At 42.5% G+C, this 24150-nt stretch overlaps 1 protein-coding gene across 7 annotated transcripts in view; it reads right to left on the bottom strand.

The window, feature by feature from the left end:
• The window catches only part of UTRN (utrophin), a 568432-nt gene that overhangs the window by 465369 nt on the left and 78913 nt on the right, over positions 1-24150 (bottom strand). For 4 of the 7 annotated variants that reach the window (XM_042848216.2, XM_065588777.1, XM_065588778.1 and 1 more), the window contains one exon: positions 8910-8971. The exons of the other annotated variants lie outside the window; for them this stretch is intronic. In XM_042848216.2, coding sequence (XP_042704150.2) covers positions 8910-8971 — 62 coding nt within the window. The remainder of the gene's footprint in view (positions 1-8909; positions 8972-24150) is intronic. 7 annotated transcript variants of the gene reach the window in all.

The following is a 24150-nucleotide window of genomic DNA, read 5'->3' as shown; positions in this document are numbered from 1 at the left end:
AAGGTGTCAAGTAACTATCGCTGCATCCTGCCCTTGGGTGACATGTATTCAGTCAATATGGGGACAATTGAACTCCCAAATTATTATTATTGTTGAGTTTTTTATTTTAATAGCCTCTCTAATCTCCCTGAGCATTTCACAGTCACTATCACCATCCTGGTCAGGTGGTCGGTAATATATCCCTACTGCTATATTCTTATTATTAGAGCACGGAATCTCTATCCCTAGAGATTCTATGGTACAGTTTGAGTCATTAACGATTTTTACTTCATTTGATTCTACGCTTTCTTTCACATATAATGCCACTCCCCCACCAACATGACCTGTTCTGTCCTTCCGATACAGTAATACCAGGGTACACAATATATCCCATTGATTATCCTCATTCCACCAAGTTTCTGTGATGCCTATTATGTCAATATCCTCGTTTAATACGAGGCACTCTAGTTCACCCATTTTATTATTTGGGCTTCTAGCATTGGTATATAAGCACTTTCAAAACTTGTCTCCTTTTAGCTGTCTGCCATTATACAATTGAATGGGATTCTTTATTTGGACTGTTTCTGATCAGACCCTGCTTGTATTTTATCATTTTCCATCTTCTCATCCTCACTAGGACATAGAGATTCTCTATTAATAGATCCTCCCCTGAGGGATGTAGGTCCGAACCATGTGCTCCTCCGACCTGTCGGCTTTCCCCTGGCCCTTAACATTAAAAAGGTCATAGATCAGTTTTTAAACTAAGTGCCAGCAATCTGGTTCCATTTCGGCTTAGGTGAAGCCCATGCTTCCTGTATAGGCTCCCCTTTCCCAAAAGTTTCCCCAGTTCCTAATAAATCTAAACCCCTCCTCCCTACACCGTCTACAACTTGCTACACCACCTACATTTTGAATCTCTATTCTTTTGATTTTTTTTCCTTAACTAGGTGAGAATATTTCAGTTCAAAATTAAACATATTAAAAGCATATTGAATGGGCAGACTATTGCTTTCATTTCTAGCTCCTAACTTAGAGGCAAACCAATTGATTCATATTACTTTTATGCCAAATGCCATTTAGTTTCAAACTATACCATACAACATATTAAAATTAAAAATTAGGATATGTTTACATATCAGCATTACGTTACAAAAAAATCAGATTAGAACACTATTCTGAGCTCTGTTAAGAAGTAGGTAAAAGTAGTAGAAGAAATAAGAACAGACCCAAACACTGAACCCAAATGTTTTCAAAGGTTTAGATCAGTTCAGATAGATAAATACTGTTTATGCCAATACAAGAAATGTTCTGTCCCCAAATTGATGCTGATATTCCACCAATCTGCCAGGTTCTAGCTATCTTGCTGGGCCAGGTTACACCTTTCAGGGTAAATGGAATGCAATTTAGCAAAGGAAAATCTAGACTGAATTTTGAAAAATGTTTCCTACTGCAATAACAACAATAATTAGGTTATAGAATATTCTACAAATGAAATGAAAGAAGCTTCTTCACTTGAGCCACTCAAAAATTAAACTTGAGGAAGTACTACAGATATCTTGGATGATATTTCCTTGGACAGCCAACATGACTTAACATCATTATGATCTCTATTTTCGCCTGATCCATACACTGCACATTCCATGATCTCCCTGAATCAGACACAGGTAATCCCTTTTGCAATGTCTTTGGCCTGGAGAATCCCCAAATAATGTGAAATTGTAGACAACAGCAGGCCCAGGCAACATAATTACACAGATTTATCAGACTTGCCAAGACGCTGCAGTGCATTTGGCAAAATGTCAAAAAGGTAAGGGGCCCAGGGTTTGTTGTGTGGTAAAACAAAGGGAGAAAACCACAAAGCAGTAATGCTGAAAGAGATCTAGAAGTGGCTGCAGAAAGAAGATTTCACGTGACTTTTCAGTCGCAAAACAAAATTAATGTCTGATAAGTATGGCAGAAAAAAATTTAAAAGGCCAGTGTGATTTTAAGATGCATACACAAGGGAATAATCTCACAAAACTGGGATCTAAACAGTCCCTCTCTAATAACCCCAATTCAGCAAAATACTTTAGCATATAAACAGCTCTTTAGGAGAGGGACTAATTTGTGTATGTTTTTTCAGTGTTTAAAACAACTGGGTGTTAATACAAATATATAAAAATAATAATAGTTGATAACGTTATTATAGGCAAGGCTGATAGCACCACCTATTACAGCTGCCCGCCACTTCTGATTGTAAGAACATGGGGATTCAGTTACTTATAACTTAGCCAAACTTTGACCATTTGAGCTGAATTCTGTGTCTGTCTCAGGTTGAATATTTCTGCCATTTCTGAGAACAAGACTAAGGAAAATGTGTGTCATCCATGTTAAACAATTCTGGAAACATTCTCTTTTAGAAGCTGTAACATCCCTATGCTTTGGAGCAGGAACTTGAAATTTGCCAAGACGACTACCTTTGCATCCAGGATGTGCCTTTTGCTATGCATGTGAAAATCTATCCCCCTTCCCCACCTACAGGGTTCAAACCCAGGGCCTTAATCTCTTGCAAGATCGCTCAGAGGCCCCCACCTGCCATAAGGGGTCTCCTCCCCATCAGCATTCCACCTTGGCACCAGCAGAAGGGACAGATGGCAGAAAAGTGGGTGGGCTCCCTCTCAGGCCTCCTTCGTAAGGGACTCTGTGAGGGGGCAGGACCAAACCCCCCTGCTGCCAGAGGCTGCTCAGCCAGCTCCACCCACTGGACTTTCTCAAGGAGTGCAGAAGCAGCCCTAGCAGCAGTCCCCATTTGTGCCTTTTACAGGACGCCTACTTCGAGGAGGGAGAGATGCTGGGCCCACGATTTGCTGAGGCTTTCCCCCTGGTTACAGGTGCTTCCCCCCGGTAATCAGTACGCAGTCCTCCGTGGTGTTGATGGAGGGCTAGCCAGTGGGGTTGGGTCCAGGGGGCAATGGGATCAGGACTGAGGGGGAAGGGGGTGAAGATGGGCAACAGAGACAGGGCTGTTCTTCCCCTGAGATAGGCCCCAGATGTCACAGCAGCCTCCTCTTCTACAGACACCCCCAGTGGCTTTTATCAGCAGCGGGATCTGTCTGCTCGGCTGGATGTGACCATCCCCGGCACCCAAGCAAGACTGTCAGCTGGTGCTGGTGGAGGAGAGGGAACTGGGCAGGTAGGCTTGCCAGCGGAGGCAAGGCCAGCAACCCTCCAGACATGCCCCAAAGCCCAGCAGGCTTTCCCTGATGAGAAGTGGACTCAACTGGGCATCCTAGTTGGGAACCAGGAAGGAAGTTCCAAGCTCCCCATGCACCGCCGCCAGTAACTGAATGGGGACTTGCCGGCAGAAGAGAAGCCATGCTTCCTGGTCACGGTGGGTGGCAGCAGTAGCAGGTGCGGGGACCACAGCAGATGGCATTGGGACGGCAGGTGAAACCACAGCCACCTGCGCGTTGGCCCTGGGTGCTGAGTAGCCAATGCCCCTAGAGCTGGCGGGTGAGATGGCAGGGGGACAGGGAGACGCAACCAATGGCGGGGCTGCGGCAGTAGTGGCTGCCACCACGGAAGGAGCCTTTTGGGCGGGGTTCTTGCCCTTTTTCCTGCCCTGGCTCTTTCTGCCAGCTATGGGGGCTCCCTTGATGGCAACGGGAGTTTTGGCAGTACTATCCCTTCTTCTGCCTGCTGCTGCTGCCACTGCCCAGTGGCAGTGCTGATGGTATCAGAAATGGTGGTAGTGGTGGTTGCCACAGGGGCAGATAGGGGAGAAAGCACCATGGATTTGATTTAAATCACTAATCAGGAAGACTCGAATTAATCACGGATTTCTACATAAAAGTGCATTCTGGAATATGCTGCTCAAACAGTTTCACTTTTGTTTCTACTGCCTGACCCTCCCTTCTCACATTTAGCTCCAGACTTCTCCTTGTCCAGATCTATTCTGCCCCCAACAATCTTCTATTCATTAAACTTTTTGAAACCATGCACTTTTAGAGAGAGGTAAGGGATTGACTCTGTGTACACAAATTTGCAGAGGGACAATAGGGTTGTCTGTTATTTCTCACCTCTATATATTATTTATTTAAAAACATTTTTGCTGTTAACAAGCATGTTATCTCTGGAAACACAAATCCACAGTTTGAGAACTGCAAAACTAAGCATCTCTGATGGTATCTTCTAGACTGAACACTGAGTCCCATTGGGTAGATAGAAAGATTAACCTAAATAATCTATACAGAAGCCCCTGGAACCCCATAAGATTGGGTCCCTAATCCATGAACTATTGGAACTCATTTACATAACTTTTCTTAAACATACATGGATCGTCTCATACTATAGAATTAGAATTTATAATCCCTATTCCATGATGAGATATCTTTGAGCTATAATGTATCTTAATTAAAACAATCTTTAGATCGATTATTTTGATAAAATGCTTTTTGAGGTAAAAAAGCATTTAAATCAAAAAAATCCAATTTAAATTAAAAAAATCCAATTTTTTTATTTTTTTATTTTAAATCATTGATTTTTATCCACCCTGAGATAGCCAAGGTGGGGCAACAAAGATCAGGGGTCCCTCTCCCTCAGCCCCCCACCCCACCCAAGGCAAAGCTGCTAGAGAGGTCGACTCGCACATGCCTGCTCAGAGTCCACCTTCAAAGTCAGATGATGGGAACATCTGGGGAGAGAAAGAAATAAAGGGAAGCATGGGGGTAAGGAAAATAGAGGCTGACCGCTCCTCCCCACTAGGCAATGTAGGATGTGGGAGAGCACAAACAAAACAGGAAGGGTTAACAAAATAAAGAAAGGAGGGTATGGGGCACAACAGGCAGTGTGTGGGGGAGCACCAGCTCCTTCAGGAGAGAGGCAGCAGTGAAGGGGGGTGAAATGAAAGTGCAGAAAGTGCGCAAGTACATGGGGCAAACAGGGCCAGGCAGGGCAGGAGACAAAACAGTAAGCAGAAGGGATCTGGGTAGGGGACAAACATCAAAAGCTGTGGCTTGGGCGAGCTAAGGAAGGCAGGTAAACAAACAAGGTGGGCCCAGGAGGGCCAGGGGAGGCAGGCAAAGAGAAAGCAAAGAGGGCACTGGGCAGGACAGGGGAGGTACGCAAACGAACAGCAAAAAAGCAGGAAAGACCAAGCAGGGCAGGGGAAGTACATAGCAAACAGCGAAGAGGTAAGGGGTGGCGGAATCAGGTAACAAGCAAGTCCCCATGTGAAATGGGGGGGGGGGAGGGTAGAGCGAGCTGCAGAGAGGAGGAGGACCACATGAGACAGGGAGAGCAGTGAGCTGCAGGGGAAACTGAGACCATGCAAAACAGGGGGCTCCAAATCATGAGTGTTGAACACTCACAGCTGCAACTGAAATCTATGCGCTTTGGGCTTTGAATGTATAAAGTGCTATAAGTACTATGAAAACTCAGGTCCTACATGTCTCAAGCTGGGAACCCCAAATTTTTGACCTAAGATCTGAATCTGAGTCTGTTTCCCCATCTATGAAATGGGGATAATCTCACACACACACACAGCATCTCACAGGGGTATAGTGAAAATAAATTCATTAACATGTGTGAAGCACTCAGACTCTAATGAATGCCAGAGAAAAGTCCATGAGGAAATTAATAATTTAGTCTTCAGAGTAGGGTTTGAATAGGGTGCAGTAAACAACTAGGGCCACACACGGAACAAAATATTCAATAGCTGCTCATTAATGGAGCATCATTCATTTTGCGTACTGCATGAGGCAAGGATCCTGTGGAAAAAACAGTATGTGATCATGTAATTAAAGACTGCATCATAATGCATATACACAGGGGAGGGGGAATTAATGTGCCACAGGTAATCTTAATTCTGGCATTTCCTAATTTCTGAGTGCTTGACTTTGCAACCCTTATAATATTCTTTTAATGTAGTTTTTTCGTGTGTTAATTATAAGTATAGATTAAATTAGAGCTAACAGAGGGAGAAGGGGTAAGGACAGGATAGGAGGTAACAATTGAAAGAGCACACATTTCAAGAATAAACATTTACAGATGAGTATAACTCTGAGTAGCAGTATGCAATTAAAAAAGGAAACATTTTCCAGATATTCACTGTAAACCTTCCTGATAATTAGTTACATTATTTTGTGGAATAGTCTCTTTAGGAAAGTGGCAGAAGTCCTATAACCTGTCTCTTAACAGTAGATTGGACAACACAATAGAAAGTCAATATTAAGGGGCAAATTCCCCTGGCTTAGTTGTGTTGGTTTGTAGCTTTCCAGCATTTTTGCAATTTATAATTGTTTGCCTATTTAGCTTTTATATTGGGTACATACTAAAAGGTGGGTTATTTTTCTGCCCATTTTTCTTACAATACCTGTACGTGTACAATTTTAAAAGTATATAGATTTTTAAAATTAGTTGGATGATCTTCCTATGGTGCCAACTTCATAGACTTGCTGAAGTCAGATGAAGCTGAGCATACTACAGCTTTCAGTAGTTTGAGGCTTAGCAAAGTAAATTAACTGCCTTCTTTACCACTTAAAATTTTTTTATAAAAAGGCGAGTTAATTTAAAATAGTTTATGTGCAATTGGGGTGTAATTAAACTGCCAATGTAATTCTTAGAGTGACTGACAAGACAAGAGAACGGCAGTCTAAAAATCTTCTGTACAGTATAGAACAATGTCCAATTGGTTTAATTAAAGTTCAAGCAATTTTTAAAGTGCATGAAATTACAGAGGCTATGAAATGGAGATATATAATATTTTCTGTTTCTCTGTACATTAAATTGTGTCATACAGCAAATACAACAAAACTATTTTCCACTCATTTATACATTCAAATGAAGGGCAATTACAGTACAATTAATGTTCAAGTTCCTAGAGCCTGAATTTAGAAATTCTTTATAAATGGATATAAAACTAAGAAATTGCTTATTTTCTGTGACATAAGCTACATAAACCTACCCAATTTCTCTCATCTTCACATTTCTCTATCGTGAGAGGTGTCCCAATGAACCCAACTGTGACTTGTAGAAATTACATTTTAAGCCGCCAAAATGATTTCATAAACACAACGTTTTGATGAGACCGCTTTCAACTACTAAGTATTCCTGTTTCATTTCCTTAGGTTTTTAAAAATATGAGAAGCTAGGCTTTCTAATATATATTATCTTTCTACCTACACCTTTTATCACGCTCATTACCACTGTATCCAAGTGCATTAATCTTCCTAAGCCAGTGCCCTTCCTGTGCAAAGTAGTGCTTGAGCTGAACATGAAAAAAAATTAGAAGTGCATCATACAGGTGATCACTTTACGCCCTAGAGTACAACTCTTATAACTATTAATTTAGCTTGCATAACTTCATGTGTTATTAATGGGTCACAAAATTGCCCAGAGCTTTCTAAATCTAGCCATAGTATTAGACTCTACTTCCTGTGAAAGAGTATCCAACAGGAAGAATGTGTGTTGTGTGAAGTGCCTACATATATTATATATAAAAAAACAGCCCTTACTTTCATTGCTTGAAATTTTAAGTTGCACTTGCCAATGTCACAACAAAAATTGCACCTTGAGATGAATAAATAGAAAACTCTTGACCTTTCCATTTGCATTGTGATATGCTAATGCAATAACATTGTCATTTTTTTTATTTACATGCTGATTGGGGCCCAAAGTAGGGAGAAAAATATCATCATGCTTCAAGTTTCTCTCATTTTGTTTTTGCTTTTTCAGAACATTTTTCCCGTTATTCATTAAGCAGCATTGAGAAGGATGTGTCTGGCATGATCAACTTACACACTCTTCTCCCCAAACTAAAACACTGGCCAAGACCATCTTGGCTAAAAGCTAAGAATCTCAGCTATCCGGCAAAATGAACTGACAGGTCAAAATGAATAAAATCATGCCAACCTTGCATTTAAACAATATACTGTAATTTGGAGAGCCAAGGGGAGGGTAATCAAACCTCTACATTCTGCAGACCAAGCTATAGCTTTGAGAAGTCTATGATATTATCATTTCCCACAACAGTGACACAAAGGTTTTTAAATCTGTCTTCTCGTACTTGTCCTCAAACATTGGACTTCAAATGCATGTACCTTTCCATTAAGTGAGGCACCCACACTAGTTGTTCTATTTTCAATACCCTTTCTGGCCCGGAAAGATATGTTCTTCACTTGAGGCTAACCAGGGTTCCTCTCTCATGCTATTAACTAGGAAATAATCCCATGGCCATTGTATTTATTGACAAGGTTCCATCTTCAGAAATCAGCAGAGTGGCATAAAGGGAGGTTTAAAATAGCTACTTTTCTTCCCTGTGGGATACTATAACTTCCTTCCCCAGCCCAAAATAAGAAGCAATGTCCTCAATAGGTTTTAAGTCACAGGAAAGTTAGAGTGTGAAAGCAAAGGAGTGTGCAAAAATGAGTAAACAGTTACCCACCAGTTTATAACCAAGACTCAAACTGGAAGCACTTTGTGGACCAGAGTGAAGGTTCACTGAATATTGTGTATGAGCAGAATTGACTTAGCATCATCAACATAGTGGAGGCTAGTTATTAGAATCCACTCTAATGCACTCAGGAGATTGTATGCAGAGTTAAACTCCAGCAGGACAACTATGAAAACAGACACTGCCATGCAGAAAACTGTCGTTCTTAACACCTGTTGAATATAATTGTCTCTCACAAACTAACAAGAGTACATTGGTGCAATATTTTTATGGGGATACAGTGTGTTTAGTTGCGCAAGGGGGTGGAGGGAGACACATTACCAATATTTTATTTAAAACATATATTCTGCAATTATGCACTTTACTATGTTTTTGAGACAGTTCTTCCAAATTTTGATCCAAGTACATTTAGTAAATGCTAAAAGCCCTGAAACAAAATATGGTACCTAGAACTGAAATTTATTTGGTTCCTATTGGAATTTTTGAAAATTATTTCTACCTTGGAAAAGCGAGCATTTATCCATTTTGTAAACGTCTTCTTCTGTACATCATTGTGTTCATCTAGAGAGAAAAGAGGGGAGGGGGAAAGACAACAAGTGAACATTTATTCTTTAAATTCCCCAAATAAGAATACCACCTCAATCCTGGGGTGTTTGAAAGACAGTATTTCAACCTAAACAATCCCAGCCTCACTATGAAGAACTTGCTGGCTACTTTGAGGATAGAATTGCTCAGATTCACACCAAACCTCCTGCATCCAGGATACAGGGCAATGTCATGACTCCAAGACAGCAATTGTGGAATCTACTGTGTTCAAGTTACAACCAGTGACAGTGTATTTCTGGAAGTGGTGGGGGCACTTTGGGCCTCTATCTATGCATTTAACTCACATCCCTCCTGGCTGCTAGGAACCTTGTGTTTCAGATTCAGACTTTTTACACTTATCCATGTCTTTGTCACCACAAGTTCAGACTAACACCACACTATTTTGAGCTACACCTTGAGCCTATTCAGAAGATTAAATTCATCCAAAGCATAGACTTTTAAATATAACAGTCTCACACTGGACACAGAACCCTGATGATGCAAAAGCTGCACCGGCTGCCTATCGACATCTGAGTGGAGTTGAAGGTGATGGTTTTGATCCATTAAAGCCTTAAATGTTTAGGGACCCAATTACTTAAAACACCATCCCTCTCCCCATCCCACAGTTCTGGTTAATACAGCCACTTGAAATAGCACTCCCGGGACATTATAGAGAAGAGGGAGCTGCCAGCCTGGCATTCTTCACCAGGGTCCCTTGACTCAAACACCTTTCCCCTATGGTCCTCCAGGGCCCAGACATACTGACAAAGCTTATCTCTTTTTCAGACTGTTGAGAGGACAGAATAAGGGTTAGATGAGGTTATTTATTAGCATAAGATAATTAAGTTTGGGGGCCGGAAAGGACAGTGATTGTATGTGTTTAAGCATTTCATATTAATTTTGGGGATTAATATGAACGTAAAGCCTTGTAGGGGCACCAAGATATTGGGATGGACACTTCTATTATCGGTGTTTAATAACACAAAAATAAATAGATAAATAATAGATTAGATGAAGACTGAAATATTGAGGATCGTTCGCTAATCTCCATCCCCCTACCAAGACCCCTTGATATGCACGTAAAACACATCCTTTTATGGGCTTGAGCTGTTTTTTTGCATTCCTAAGCCTTTTAGAGAACCAACACCAGTAATTTAAACCAATATTTGTGGGTTTATGTTAATTTGGTTACCACTGAAAAATAAAGCAGGTTTATTAATAATGTTTGCAAAAATAAAAGTCTCAATGATCATGTAAACCAACAACGATTAAGAAACAAATGAAACTGCATTTGCAGTGAACTGTGATCTGACCTTCACCACCATAACCCCATGCGTGCATAGGCACACTCCAACACCTCACCAGGAGTTTAGAATTAGTGCTATCCCAGCAAAGCTTTGCTCTATAGTTTTTTGTTTCCCTCCCTCCCCCCCAGTTTTCAGACCCAAGGGCTGAAGTACTATCTAGGCATTTATACCACATTCATCACTGCGGTATCTGGGGCAAGGATTGTGTGGGCATCTGTCAGTGCAAGCTACTGGACTAGCAGGCTCATTTTACTTTAAATGGGAACTCCTTATTTTTTCAGCCTCTGACAAAGTGCCAAAAATGCACACACACACTCCAATCCTTTGTTTTAGGAATTTTCTACCTACCCATCAAGGAATTTATGTGACCCCATCAATTTAACAACTAAGCATTCTTGCAACATAAAAAGTCACATTTACTATAAGATTTTTTCCAAAGCATTCTGCTCAATTTCAGAACCTGTGGATGTTACTATCCCATCCAGGCCACACTTTTATATTTGATTTATAAAGCTCGGAAATTAGCGTTTTAATAACTAGGGATTATAGTTAATATGAGGTTGCATCTACCGTTCAGTTATAAATCCCCAGGAAGAGAATTTCCTATCTGAAAGGCTGATGTACTATTAACTAGAGCAGGGGTCAGCAACCTTTCAGAAGTGGTGTGCCGAGTCTTCATTTATTCATTCTAATTTAAGGTTTTGCGTGCCGGTAATACATTTTAACATTTTTAGAAAGTCTCTTTCTATAAGTCTATAATATATAACTAAACTATTGTTGTATGTAAAGTAAAAAAGGTTTTTAAAATGTTTAAGAAGCTTCATTTAAAATTAAATTAAAAAGCAGAGCCCCCCAGACCGATGGCCAGGACCCAGGCAGTGAGAGTGCCACCGAAAAATCAGCTCGTGTGCCGCCTTCGACTCGCATGCCATAGTTGCCTACCCCTGAACTAGAGCAACATACACAATGCCCAATTAATTTTAAGTGGATTTCTACCTGTCTGTAAAGGTAACTACTAGAGACTGACATTATGACACAGATGACAAACTGTTTATGTTTGACCATATAAAATATTACCATTCAGTGAAGTGCATGACAAAGTTAAGATTTTCAGCCACAGACCAATAAAATTCTCTCTCAAAAAGACACTGCAATAAGCAAACATTATGAACCGAAATGATGTTCTCAGTTATACATGCGCAACCCCAAAGTCAATGGGGTTGCATAATGACAGTACAGAATCTGGCACATAACTCACTCCATTATTACACAAACCAATCCCTCGGTTAGTTTCTTACTTGTTAGCCCTACCCTCAGTCATTTAATGAACTTTCCTTTGAACAATTAGCGGCTGACGTTAACCAGAGGCTCTCAACGAGGGGTCCGCAGCCCACCCAGCCCTTTCAGGGGTCCATGGGACCCCGTGGCTGAAACTCAGAGCCCTGAGCCACAGCATCCCCACAGAGCTATAAGCAGGAGCTGCAAGGCTGAATCCTGGAGCCCCGATGCTCCCTGCAGGGCAGAAGCCCTGAGCCCACAGGGTGGAGTTCAGGGGACACAGGGAGAGCTGACTCCCCAAACTGCAGTGCCTTACCCATAGAGGAGCAGTTCCACCCACATAACTCCTCCTCTCCTCTGCCCCCAAAGCCCTGCCCCCTGGCCACGTCAGAGGTGGGGACCTAGGAAGCGCGGGCAGCTGCTGCTCTGCTGGTGCCATGGAGTGGGTAGCCGCAGCGTTCCCCCATCTCCTGCTGGTGCCCGGGCTTGCAGCTCCTCCTCAGTTCCCAGCCCACTTTGACTGCTCATGTAGCCAGTAAGAGGAGAGCTGCCCAGGCGGCAGCCCTGGCCCCAGGGCCGGCAGAGCCCTCAGGGAGCAGCGACCACAGCGGGGGCCCCTCCCAGCACACAGCCCCTAGCTACTACATCCCTGAACGCTGATCTACCCGCCTGCCAGCACACAGTCCTAGATACCCCTCTCCCTGCACCAAGTTACCCTCTGCCTGCACACTGAGCTACCCTCTCGCCTGCACACAGCCACAGCTATCTTGCACTCTGAGCTACCTCCCTGCCTGCGCACAGCCCCTAACTACCTCCTGCCTGCACCCTGCGTGGTTTCCAAACTTCTTGAGCTGAGTCCCCTCCTCCCCCTTTCAGTTATAATTTTTGCTTCTGACCCACATCTCCCACAACCCAGACAGGCTGGGTGGCCTGCTGAGGTGAGTCAGAGTGTGGAGATGGCACGCTCTCCCTGGACACCACTGTGCAGAGCTGGCCCAAGCCCTGACAGCCCCTGCCCCACCCAAACAGAAGTAAAACTATGCCTCTGCCAGAGGGAACCCTCCCCAGCATAGTGCCCCAAGTCTGTCCCCCCCACCACCCCGAGGGGGTGGGGGGAGAAAGAAAAAGGTTGAAAACCCCTGCCGTTAACAATAGTAATAAACATTTTCAAACTCTCACAACAACAAAGAGAAAAGAAAAAAGGATTTTCTAGCAGGTTGTTTGTTGTCCCCACCATGTTGTGTAACAGGAGTATGGTTGTGTCACTGGAGTGTACTCATAACAAATGGCTCTTGAGATCAAATGCCAGAGCTTCATTCTGGCGTTTAATCACCTACAGAAATCACTGGCAGCCTTGCGTATTCCTCTACCACAAACATTATCCTTTCAGTTAATCAGGACATTTTCATACTCCAGTTCTGTTCCAGTTTTCAGCTTTATGCCTCCTTTTTGTTCCTGAACACACTATTCATACTGATATACATATGGGGGAGACCTCACTGAGTTGTGGTTTGCCCTTCGCTTAAGCTCTGCTTTTAGTAGTCATCTTTAAAACCAGCCTCCTCATTTTACCATTTACATTACACCTGCACTGTACAGGGTTTTTTACTTAAATCCTGGAAGACAAAAGGTATTTATTAAGGGATAGTTGGAAAAGCACATTTTTGTGATGAAAAGGGCAATGGAGAAGTTTTATGGGCCAGATCAGACAGTCCCACTGCCTTTTGTGTCAACCAGTCCAGCAAGAGTGAACGAGGGTCAACATTCATCTAAGTCAGCCTTAAATTTGCCTTGCCCCCTTTGTTTAAGCTTCTAATTTTCTACAAAGAAGGAATTTAGAAATAAAATAAGGAATTAGCCTCTGGGTTTTCAATTATGGTACTAGGAATGTAACAAAATTAGAAATGCCTACTTGTCTAGCCTTGGGGTATGTATACTGTATTTATGATAAATATCTCCCCACATCACACTAGTATGAGTTTACAGAAGAAAGGGGAAAAGTGCTCAGTTTTTCTGGGCGGGAAAAGCATTTAGCATTTATAATTTATTAAGTGTACTTAAAAATAGAGATTTACTCACATGTCATCATAAAATCTGTGTATATTACACTGCTCTACAGCCAAAATGCTTCTGAAATAAATGTAGTCAAACTTTACTAATTCTGGGTCACTGAGAACGAAAATGATGCTTAAAATTGTTGATTGGCTCTAGTTTTCAAGATATGCTATTGGCTCAGTATATACGACCCTTGACTTGGGAATGGCGGAGGATAAGTGAGTTATAAAGGGAAGGGATCTCAATTTAAACCAGAAATAACTAAAATATATCTTTGACTAGATCTATGCATCTATAACTGCTTTTGGACAGTACTTGCTTTTTAGGCAAAACAATGAATGATGCAATCTGAAGCTGGTATTCTGTCATACATGATATGAACTGCATCATGTTATTCCTAGAAGTCATGGATGATCCAATCAGAACGAAGCTTACATCACTCTGCTGAACAAATTGCCCTATATCAGCTCTAGAAATCATACAGTGTCAAACCTCTTATCAGGGTTTGATTTTGCAAAGGGACACATTGCTGTTTAGCCAAAGTGAGCAGAGATGCCTCATATTTGTGTGAACACTGCAGATAACTTCTGCTATGTTTGTGGTGAAGTCACTTTCGCATCACAAAAGTGCAGTATAGCCACTATGATTAAGAAAGCTTATCACCTTTATTTTGGCTGCAAAATTGGAGATCAGGACAAGAGGTGGGCCCCACACATATGCTGCAACACTTGTGCAACAAATCTTCGCCAGTGGTTGAACAGGAAAAGGAAATCTATGCCTTTTGCTCTGCATGGTGCCTCCAGTTGGGAAAGGTGTGTCAAAGAAGAAAAAGTGGACTGTGCATTATCCAAACATTCCATCAGCTATACGCCCAGTATCCCACGGAGAAGGACTGCCGGTTCCTGATGCACCAGAATCAGTCTCACTTGAGTCAGATGAGGAAGAGGATGAAACTTCTGGTCCTGATCCATCAATGTCACAGGACCCACATTTTCTCCCATCCTCCTCCTCTGAACCACACCTCATAACACAAGGTGAACTGAATGACCTTGTCAGGGATTTGGAACTACCCAAGAGTAAGGCAGAGCTGTTGGGCTCCAGACTACAGCAGTGGAATCTCCTGGCAGGTGATGTTAGGGTTTCCATATTATGTGACCGTCAAAAGGATCTTGTCCCATTCTTCTTCATGGAAGGTGATCTTGTAGCCTGCAAAAACATCGATGGTGTGATGGCAGCCCTCAACATCGTTCACGATCCAGATGAGTGGAGACTGTTCATTGATTCATCAAAGACGAGTCAAAGCTGTTTTACTGCATAATGGCAATGGTTTGCTATCAATTCCAATTGGTCATGCAGTCCATATGAAGGAAACCTATGACAACATGAAACAACTTTTGAGGTACATAAACTATGACCAACATCAGTGGCAGCTTTGTGGTCATTTGAAGGTTGTTGCTCTCTTGCTTGGTCTGCAGACTGGATACACAAAGTACTGCTGTTTTCTCTGCGAATGGGGTAGTCGTGCAAGAGATTCCCACTACATCAAGAAAGATTGGCCACTCCGACAGTCATTGGAGCCTGGGAGGAAAAGTGTTCAGCATCCACCACTTGTTGAATCAAGGAAGATTTTGTTACCACCCTTACACATCAAGCTGGGTCTGATGAAGAACTTTGTCAAGGCCATTGACAAAAACACAAGCAGCTTTCAAGTACCTCCGTGGAAAATTTCCAAGGTTAAGTGAAGCTAAGATAAAGGAAGGTGTCTTTGTTGGTCCTCAGATTAGTGAACTTCTTCGAGATGATGCATTTGACCATGCACTGCGGGGCAAGGAAAAGACTGCATGGAAAGCCTTCCAGTTAGTGGCAATAAATTTTCTCGGAAACAAGAAGGCAGACAACTACAGGTTATTGGTGAAAAACCTCCTCAAGGCATACAAAAGCCTTGGTTGCAACATGTCACTAAAGATACATTTTTTGCACTCTCATCTAGATTTTTTTCCACCGAACTGCGGAGCAGTGAGCGACGAGCATGGCGAGCGATTTCACCAGGACATTGCAACAATGGAGAAACGCTATCAGGGCAAATGGAGCCCATCAATGCTTGCAGACTATTGCTGGACAGTGACAAGAGATGCTCCATTTAATGAATACAAGAAACAAGCCAAGAAGCGCCGAGTAGACACTGAAGAGGACTAAACTATGTACATAATAGTTTTTTGCCTTTTGTTTCATAATACATTTTATTTATATAACCCTTTTGCTGATTTTTAAAGTGTTACATAAACAGGACAGGTGAAATATCATCCTGTAAAGCAACCATAAACACATGAAATGACCTAGGTTTACAATTTATGATTAAAACTCTACTATCTACACAATATACACAGACATAAAATGTAAAAACTTAAATATCTTAGAAACAGTAGCCAATCAGTTGTTTTAATTGTCATATTTGAATTCAGCACATTAAAATACATAATAAATAGCACATTTTATCTCTGAAGCAGACGACTTCTCAAAAATTGTAGACAAGTGGTGTCTGTAAAGAACACTGAAGTGTTTACTTCCAATTAATGGAGTAATAAAAATCAAAATAAAAATGCTGTAAGTACAGTAGGATTTCATACAGTGGCTAGCACTAGCAACCCTGATGCTGATGAAGGCCTCTGGGCATTACCATAATATAATTACTAGATAATCATCTTAATGGCTGTCACTGTTTAAAAAGATTAACTTAAGATTGTTAAGCAGATCCATGTGAAAAGAGCTGGGGTCTCAGCCCAGGTCTTAAGGTACAAGTATCTACATGCCAAAACTGGCATCCTTGTTGGCAATGTCATTAGAGAAACCAAGAATCAGTTGAGGATGAATACTAACCCCCAACACTTTGAGGTGGTCAGTGCAGGTTAGGGTAGAGAAAAATGGTTGGGGCACAAGGGGAGGAGGCTGATAGGAAAAGGAGGAAGTAATGGTGAATTGACAACAATTTAAATATTTTAAAAGGTCAGCCAGGACTGTGGTTCTTTAGTATCATGGGCCAAATCCCACTTCACAATGAAGACAAACTTTGGTCATTGACTTCAGTAGGACCTGTGTCTGGCCCCTTATCTCTCCGTAAGGTCTTGTCTATATTGGGAATTTGCCCCAAAATTCAGCCATCAGTGGCTAGCCACTAATGTAGTTGCACTCCACTACTGAAGTAAGGCAAAACTAAAAAGTAGGGTGCCAGTGCAAGTAACGATGGTGCCTGTCTGCACTGGGGCTTGCACCAACACAGCTACATCAGTGACCGTAATTGTGGTAAAACTTCCATGTAGGCAAGGCTAAGGAATACCAGATACATCCATCGACATGCGCACGGGGTGTGCCAGGTGTGCCCAGGCACACCCTAATGCAGGGGTGGGCAAATGTCCCGTCCCCCCCCTCGCCCGGCGCGGCAAGTCACGGGGTCTGCGCTCCTGGGCCGGAGTGCTTGGCCGAGCGCAGCAAGCCACCAGCCCCCTGCCCCTCCCCTGGAGCTATGCTGCCGCGCATGCAGCGCTCTGGGGGCCGGGACTGCGCGCTCCCGCGAGGCAGTATTTGGCTCCGCGGAGAGGCAGACACGCTCCCCCCCTCCCCTGGAGTTATGCTGCCGTGCGTGCAGCACTCTGGGGGCGGGGCTCTGCGGGGAGGCAGACACGCTCCCCCCTCCCCTGGAGCCATGCCGCCGCGCACACAGCGCTCTGGGGGCTGGGGCTGTGCGCTCCCGCGGGGCAGTGTTTGGCTCCGTTGAGAGAATATGAGCCTCATCTCATGGTAAGGAGTCCGGTGCCGGGGGGTTGGCTAAGGGGTGGGGGCAGTCAGGGTACAGGGAGCAGGGTGGGTTGGATAGGAGGTGGGATCCCGGGGGGGTGGTTAGGGGTGGGGGGGTCTCTGGAGGGGACAGTCAGGGAGCAGGGGGGGTTGGATGGGGCATGAGAGTCCCAGGGTCTGTCGGGGGGCGGATAGGGGTCAGGGCAGTCAGGGGACAAGGAGCTGGGGGGGGATGGATGAGTTGGGAGTTCGGGGGGGGGGCCTGTCAGGAGGCAGGGGTGTGGAGAGGGGTTGGTGCAGGCAGGGAGCAGGGGGGGTTATATGGGTTGGGAGTTCTGGGGGTCCTGTCAGGGGGCGGGGAGCGGTTGGATAGGCATGGGAGTCCCAGGGGTCTGTCTGGGGGTGGGGGTGTGGATAAGGGTCGGGGCAGTCAGGGGACAGGTAGGGGCTAAGGTCCTAGGGGGGGTAGTCAGGGGACAAGGAGCAGGGAGGATTAGATAGGGGGTGGGGTCCTGGGGAGCAGTTAGGGACAGAGGTCCCAGGAGGGGATAGTCAGGGGGTCAAAGAGCAGGGGGGGTTGGGGGTTCTGAGGGGGGAGTCAGCGAGCGGGAAGTAGGAGGGAGTGGATGGGGGCAGGGCTAGGGCAGGGTGGGGGCAGGGCTCCCTGGATGCACACACTAATGAAATGGGCTGCATACGCCTATGGATACATCCTCTTTAAAAAAAATTACACCTCACTTGTTAACTATTTCTTGGGATAGATGACATCAGAAAAAACACCCAAGAGGAGTAATCAAGGACCCCGTGACTCTCATGAGAGCATGCTGCAAGTCTCGGAGTTAATAGTATTTGCTTGACAATATACAAAGCTTATCTGGAAACTGGTGTCCCAACTGCTAAAGAGATACTAAAATAGCTGTTTCAATACCTCCCAGCAAAAATATTCTGACACGCCATGTTACCAATCTCCACACATAAAAATGAAATTTAAAAAGAAACTGAAGAGAGTGCAAGGCTCGCAGACACACCAATGATACCATGACCTACACATATCAGTCAGTTACTGCACTGTTTTTACACAATGACAATGCAGAACAAAAACCGCCAGGCACAATGTCATAACACCAACGAAGTACCTACTGTAGGTGGCAGTCTCAAGGGTTATGGTTAGGAATCCAGGGCTGTTCTCTTAACTCATGTAGGGCCTGGTGCTAAAATCCTGCATTACGATTCCAGATAGTTACATAGGTACAAAAAGGAGCAGAGAGAGCAAGCAGGAGACACAGATGAAGGTTAGAGTACAATGAAGGTCCAGTGGTTAGGGCACTAGGCTAAGAGTTGGGAGAGCTGGGCTAAAGTTGTTGATCTAACACTGACTTCCTGTGTGATCTCAGGCAAGTCACTGGACCCTCTCAGTGCTGAGGTTGAGAAAGGGCCAATTAACTGGCTACAGAGAAATGAAAAAGGTAACTATGCACTAGATTTGCATAACGGACAGAATAGGTATTTGCATTTCAGAGGGAGGTTACATTAATATTATAATTGTTTTCCACATATTCAGGTGGGCCATGTGCTCCCATTTTCCCTTTTTACTCTCTCTAATCTAGGAATTATTTGGCTCACTTGCATTCATGGAGGTGACTCACCAGTTTTAAGACCAGAAGGGATGATTATAATCACCTAGTCTACTCTCCCGCATAACACAAGCCATAACATTTCACTATGTAACTCCCACATAAAGCCCATCTGTATACCAGAATGAAAAGACATCCTACGGATGTTGATTAAGAGCTGAGAAAAATATAGCAGTAGAGATATTGTTAAGGGGCAGAGGAAGGCCAGGTAGGCAAATGAGGACTATAATTTGTAGATTTCCAGATATATCTCAACTATCAGTAAGACGTCCAGGTGAAAAACTCTCTGTTATGGCAACAAAAAAGTTACAAATCCAGTAGACAATCTCAAGAACAACCAATGATCCAGGCACTCAATAGACTGTTCAACATTTCAAGGGAGAAAAGGACGTGGGAATCCACACATCTCCAATTATTCTGCAATATTCTGTTATCTTTACTACATCTTGTTTTTTTTTTTAAGTAAATTTTGTAAAGGCTATAACTGCTGACTTGTAAAACAGAATTGATACAAGGTGGAAGGAGACATTTTGGTATTCTATAGCAGAGGTGCAATTTCCTACTCGAGAGAGTTGTGCCGAGGAAGGCACAAGGCTAAATGCACACAACAACTGGAGTCAAACAACTTGAACACCAGATTTAAGCGCTAGCTAAGCTTCAAGAGCACGGCAAGTAGTACTAGACTACTGTATGCAGAGAGGAAGCTACATACATCCTTCTTCCATTTAGCTTACTACAGAAGCCAAAATGCCTGGGTTCATTTCAAGATCTTACAACTAGGATTCAGAGTCTTAAGAAGCAAATCACTGTACTTTTCGTTCACAATGCTGGGATTAAAGGTAAAACTGACCAACTTTGAGATCTGAATTAAAAGCAAGCAATTAATTAGGAAAATTAGTCTACTATCCCAGTTGGAATGCAATGATAGGATAGATTCAAATTCTTGGACCACACCGATCGCTCTTGGCATAAAACTCACTAGTTTAGTTCAGAAAAGATTATAGTCAAACTAGAAAGGGTCCAAAGAGGGTTCACTATTTTAAAGTGTCCCAATTGTTAGTTTATAATTCATTTGTGAATCCACAGCCAATTTCTATTTATTATTGCAAATCTTGATGCATGTGGGAGAACTGTTGATAGTAAAGAACTTTAATTTAGCATGAAAGACTAGAGAGAAACTTTCCTGAATAGCAATTTGTGTTAAATATCCAAGGAGAAACACTATCACACGACTGACATTTAATAGCTACAAATTTGAGACAGATCAGAATACCAGTGATAAAACAACCTACAGTCTGTCTAGAACTTACCATAATTATTTTCTATGTGCCTCAGAGACTAAAAGTTTCTCAAGAGAACATCACGCAACAAATATTGCTTCAAAACAAAAATATTCTTCTCACCTGCAAAGATATTCATGTTGACAGGAGTATTTCAGTAAGATAAAAAGGAAAGAAGGTGAAGGTGCTATGAACACTACGGATAATTCAAAAGTTAAAAAGATGTCATGGAGGTTAAACATGCTCCAGTCTAGATTAGCATGGATAACGTTTAACGTAATAGTACAGAAGTAAAATGTTAGTGTAATACTACTAAAAGCCATGCAACTATTTGTATCCCTCTGCTGAACTCTTTAGTAACAGCCTAATCCTGCAAAGTGCTTGGTTTCTCCTGAGTGTTGACGTTATCGAGTGTTGAGGGAACTCACAGGAGATGCTGAGTACTTCACACGATTGGATCCTATCATCATAACCCTATGCAACCAACGACATCTCCCTCTCCCCCTCCCCCCACTTCTCCAGTCATGTGTGAACTTTAGAATCACATTTGTGCTGAAGTCAGGGCACTAACCTTTCATACACAAACAAAAATAGACTCCAATAGATGAAAAAAATTGAGGGGGGTGTAAAATAAAAATATTGAACTGTATTTAAATAAATTATTGCTGCTTAGACATGCCTACAAAGAGGGTTAACTAAATACCATACAACACAGGCACTGTAGCCACCATTCCAGTTTATTTCATCAGCAGACAAATTAACTAGGGTTATTTAAAAACAAATGGAAGTTATACTAGGCTGTTAGGAAAGACTTTTGAAGTAAGTTGCAACCTACTGTAGTGAGTCTGTTAAACTTAAGTATAGGTATAGTTTTGCTATGTTTGGTTGCCTTAAATTTCTGAAAATATTTAGAGGAACAGACTTAAGCCAACAAACAGGATATTTATTGGGTCATTTCCATAAAAGGTAATGGAAAACATTCTTTTATAAAGCAGTAATTAACCCATAGATTGAGAAAAGAAAACTGTATACAAAGTTTTCCTTTTGGGTGGGGGGGGGGAAATTGTGACGAACCTCTCAATTTTGTTTTTTAAACACTTGAGTCACACTTGTGTAGATAATGATAGAAATGGGATTTAGAGATTTTACTTCAAAATAGTAAACTTCATAAAATGTCAAAAACATTAATAAAGTATTGGTTTTCCTTAACACTTTCATCTGAACACTTGAGAGCATGCTATAAGAAAGAAATGCATAAAGATGACTGTGGGACAAGTAGGTGACAGAGGCTAGCATTAGTGGGGCACAGGGCAATTAAAATCCCATTAGTTGAAAGAGACTGGGTCAAAAATCTTAATTTCAGTCCACGCAATGCTCTAGGAAAGCCAGTACAAAAAAACCCCACAAAAAACAAAGTTATCAAAAGTATCCCTGCACACTATAGTTTGAGCCAAGAAACATCTGAAGTGGGCGAAAGGAATCCACTTCCTTAGACAAAAAGGCATACTACTCGCTTTAGTAATGCCCTTTCACTTGCCTCGCTGCCAGGGAAAGGTGTTCTGTGCGGTCATGAGCAACGGGCCCTTGCACAATAACATCTGATTACATAAAGTTTGAATGGTTGAGCATATGCAAAAACTACCTTTCTGAATGGGAATATAGCAGCTTTTTATCTAATATATTTCTTTACTGCTGCAATCTGAGGAGGAATGAGGAGAGGATAAATGGGGCATTGGAGTAAAATGCCATCTCTCATAAAGGGTCTCTTCTTATGGCTCCTGGCACAAGTTACAAAATTTTTGTTTCTTGCAGTTTGAACAGGATAACAAACAGGCCTACACATGGCTGGCCCTACAGAACTAGTTTTTAAACTTTTTGAGCTGAGCCCTGTCCCCCCATCCCCTTCAGAGTTACAATTTTTGGTTTTGCCCCCCCAACCCAGACAAATAAAGGTGAGTCTCAGCTGGAGGTGGCACTCTCTCCCCAAACCCCGCTGCATTGGACTGAAGCCCAAGCCACCTGGCGTTGCCATGCCCCCCCAAACATTCTTCCGCGCCCTTCTAGAGGGAGTGTGCCCCACTGTATGAAAACCTCTGCCCTATATCCAAATTAAGTGCCCATTACCTTCAACAGAATAATTGTCATCTAAGCCAATTTACCCCGGATGTTGATTACCCTGCCTGATTAACGGCCTTGAGGGTTCGTAAATTCAGTCCTACCTACTAAAGGAAAGAGTAACTATCTAGCACGCACTGAAACATGGGTTTTTATACAATTAACACCACCACTGAATATCAAATTGGTATGACCAACGTTACATACAGATAACCCTATACTTTGCAGAGCTTAGAATATCAGAGTTGGAAGGGACCTCAAGAGGTCATCTAGTCCAACCCCCTGCTCAAAGCTTAGTGTAGCTCACCAGGATAACTTCTTGCTAGTTATCAATGGTTCGCTGTCAAACTGGGAAGATGCATGTAGAAGGGTCCCACAGCAGTCAGTCCTGGGTCCAGTACTAATCAATATTTTTATTAATTAATTGGATAATGAGTGGAGAGTATGCTTGTAAAACTTGCAGATGACACCAAGGTGAGCGAGGTTGCAAGCACTTTGGAGGACAGGATTAAAATTCAAAATGATGGTAATAAACTGAAAAATTGGTCTGAAATCAACAAGATGAAATTAAATGCCAAGTACTACAATCAAAAAGAAAACAAAATATCAAATGCACAACTACAAAATGGAGAACAGCTGTAGTACTGTTGAAAAGGATCTGGGGTTTATAGCGGATCACATACTGAATATGAGACAACAATGTGATGCCATTGCAAAAAGGCTAACATCATTCTAGGGTGTATTAACAAGATTGTCATAGGCAAGACACAGGAGGTAATGGTCCTACTCTACTCTAGCTGAGGCCTTACCAGTGCTGAGTACTGTGTCCAATTCCAGGCACCACACTTTCAGAAAGAGATGGACAAACTGGAGAGAATCCAGAGGACAGCAACAAAAATGAGAGAAGGTTTAGAAACCATGACCTAAGGAGGAAAGGTTAAATAACTGGGCATGGTAAGTCTTGAGAAAAGAAGAATGAGGGATGATCCGATAAGTCTTCATATATGTTAAGGACTGTGTGATCACAGTTCTTCATCTCCTCAGAAAGTGGACAAGCAGTAATGGGTTTAATCTGTAGCAAGGAAAATTTAGGATAGATATTAGGAAAAACTTTCTAGCTATCAGGATAGTTAAGCACTGGAATAGGGAGGCTGTGGAATCATCATCAATGGAAGTTTTTAAAAACAGGTTAGACAAACCTGTCAGCAATGGTCTAGGTACACTTGATCCTCCCTTGGTGCAGGAGGCTGGACTAGATGACCTCAAGGCCCCTTCCAGCCCTACATTTCTATGATACTATAAAATGTTCCCCAGGATAAACTCAACCTAAACGGAGTATCAAAAGAAATAAGAGAATACAGAAATTGAATTTGTAATCAAAGGGAAGCCAATCCTAGATTGTCAGAGCATATCAGGACTTTCAAAGAACTCCAAGCCAAGCGATTTCAGCAGACAGTTGCTCAGGTAAGTAATTTTGTACACACATTCCACTCCCCATGCTTTACTTAGTTATTTAATGGGACTGTGGTAAAGATAAGTCAGTATGATCTGGATTTCAAACACTGTTATTCTCACATACTAAAGGTTTTTCTGATGAACTGCAGCATTGGGAATATGGAAATCAGCATCCCATTTTGTTCATATAGAAAAAAGGGGTTATTTAATTAATGCAGAAGACTGGAAGTCTGACAACT

This window comes from Chrysemys picta, chromosome 3, assembly GCF_011386835.1.
Source record: "Chrysemys picta bellii isolate R12L10 chromosome 3, ASM1138683v2, whole genome shotgun sequence".
NCBI lineage: Eukaryota > Metazoa > Chordata > Testudines > Emydidae > Chrysemys > Chrysemys picta.
The sequence above is the reverse complement of the archived record's forward strand: the minus strand, read 5'-3'. Positions and strand labels throughout refer to the sequence as shown.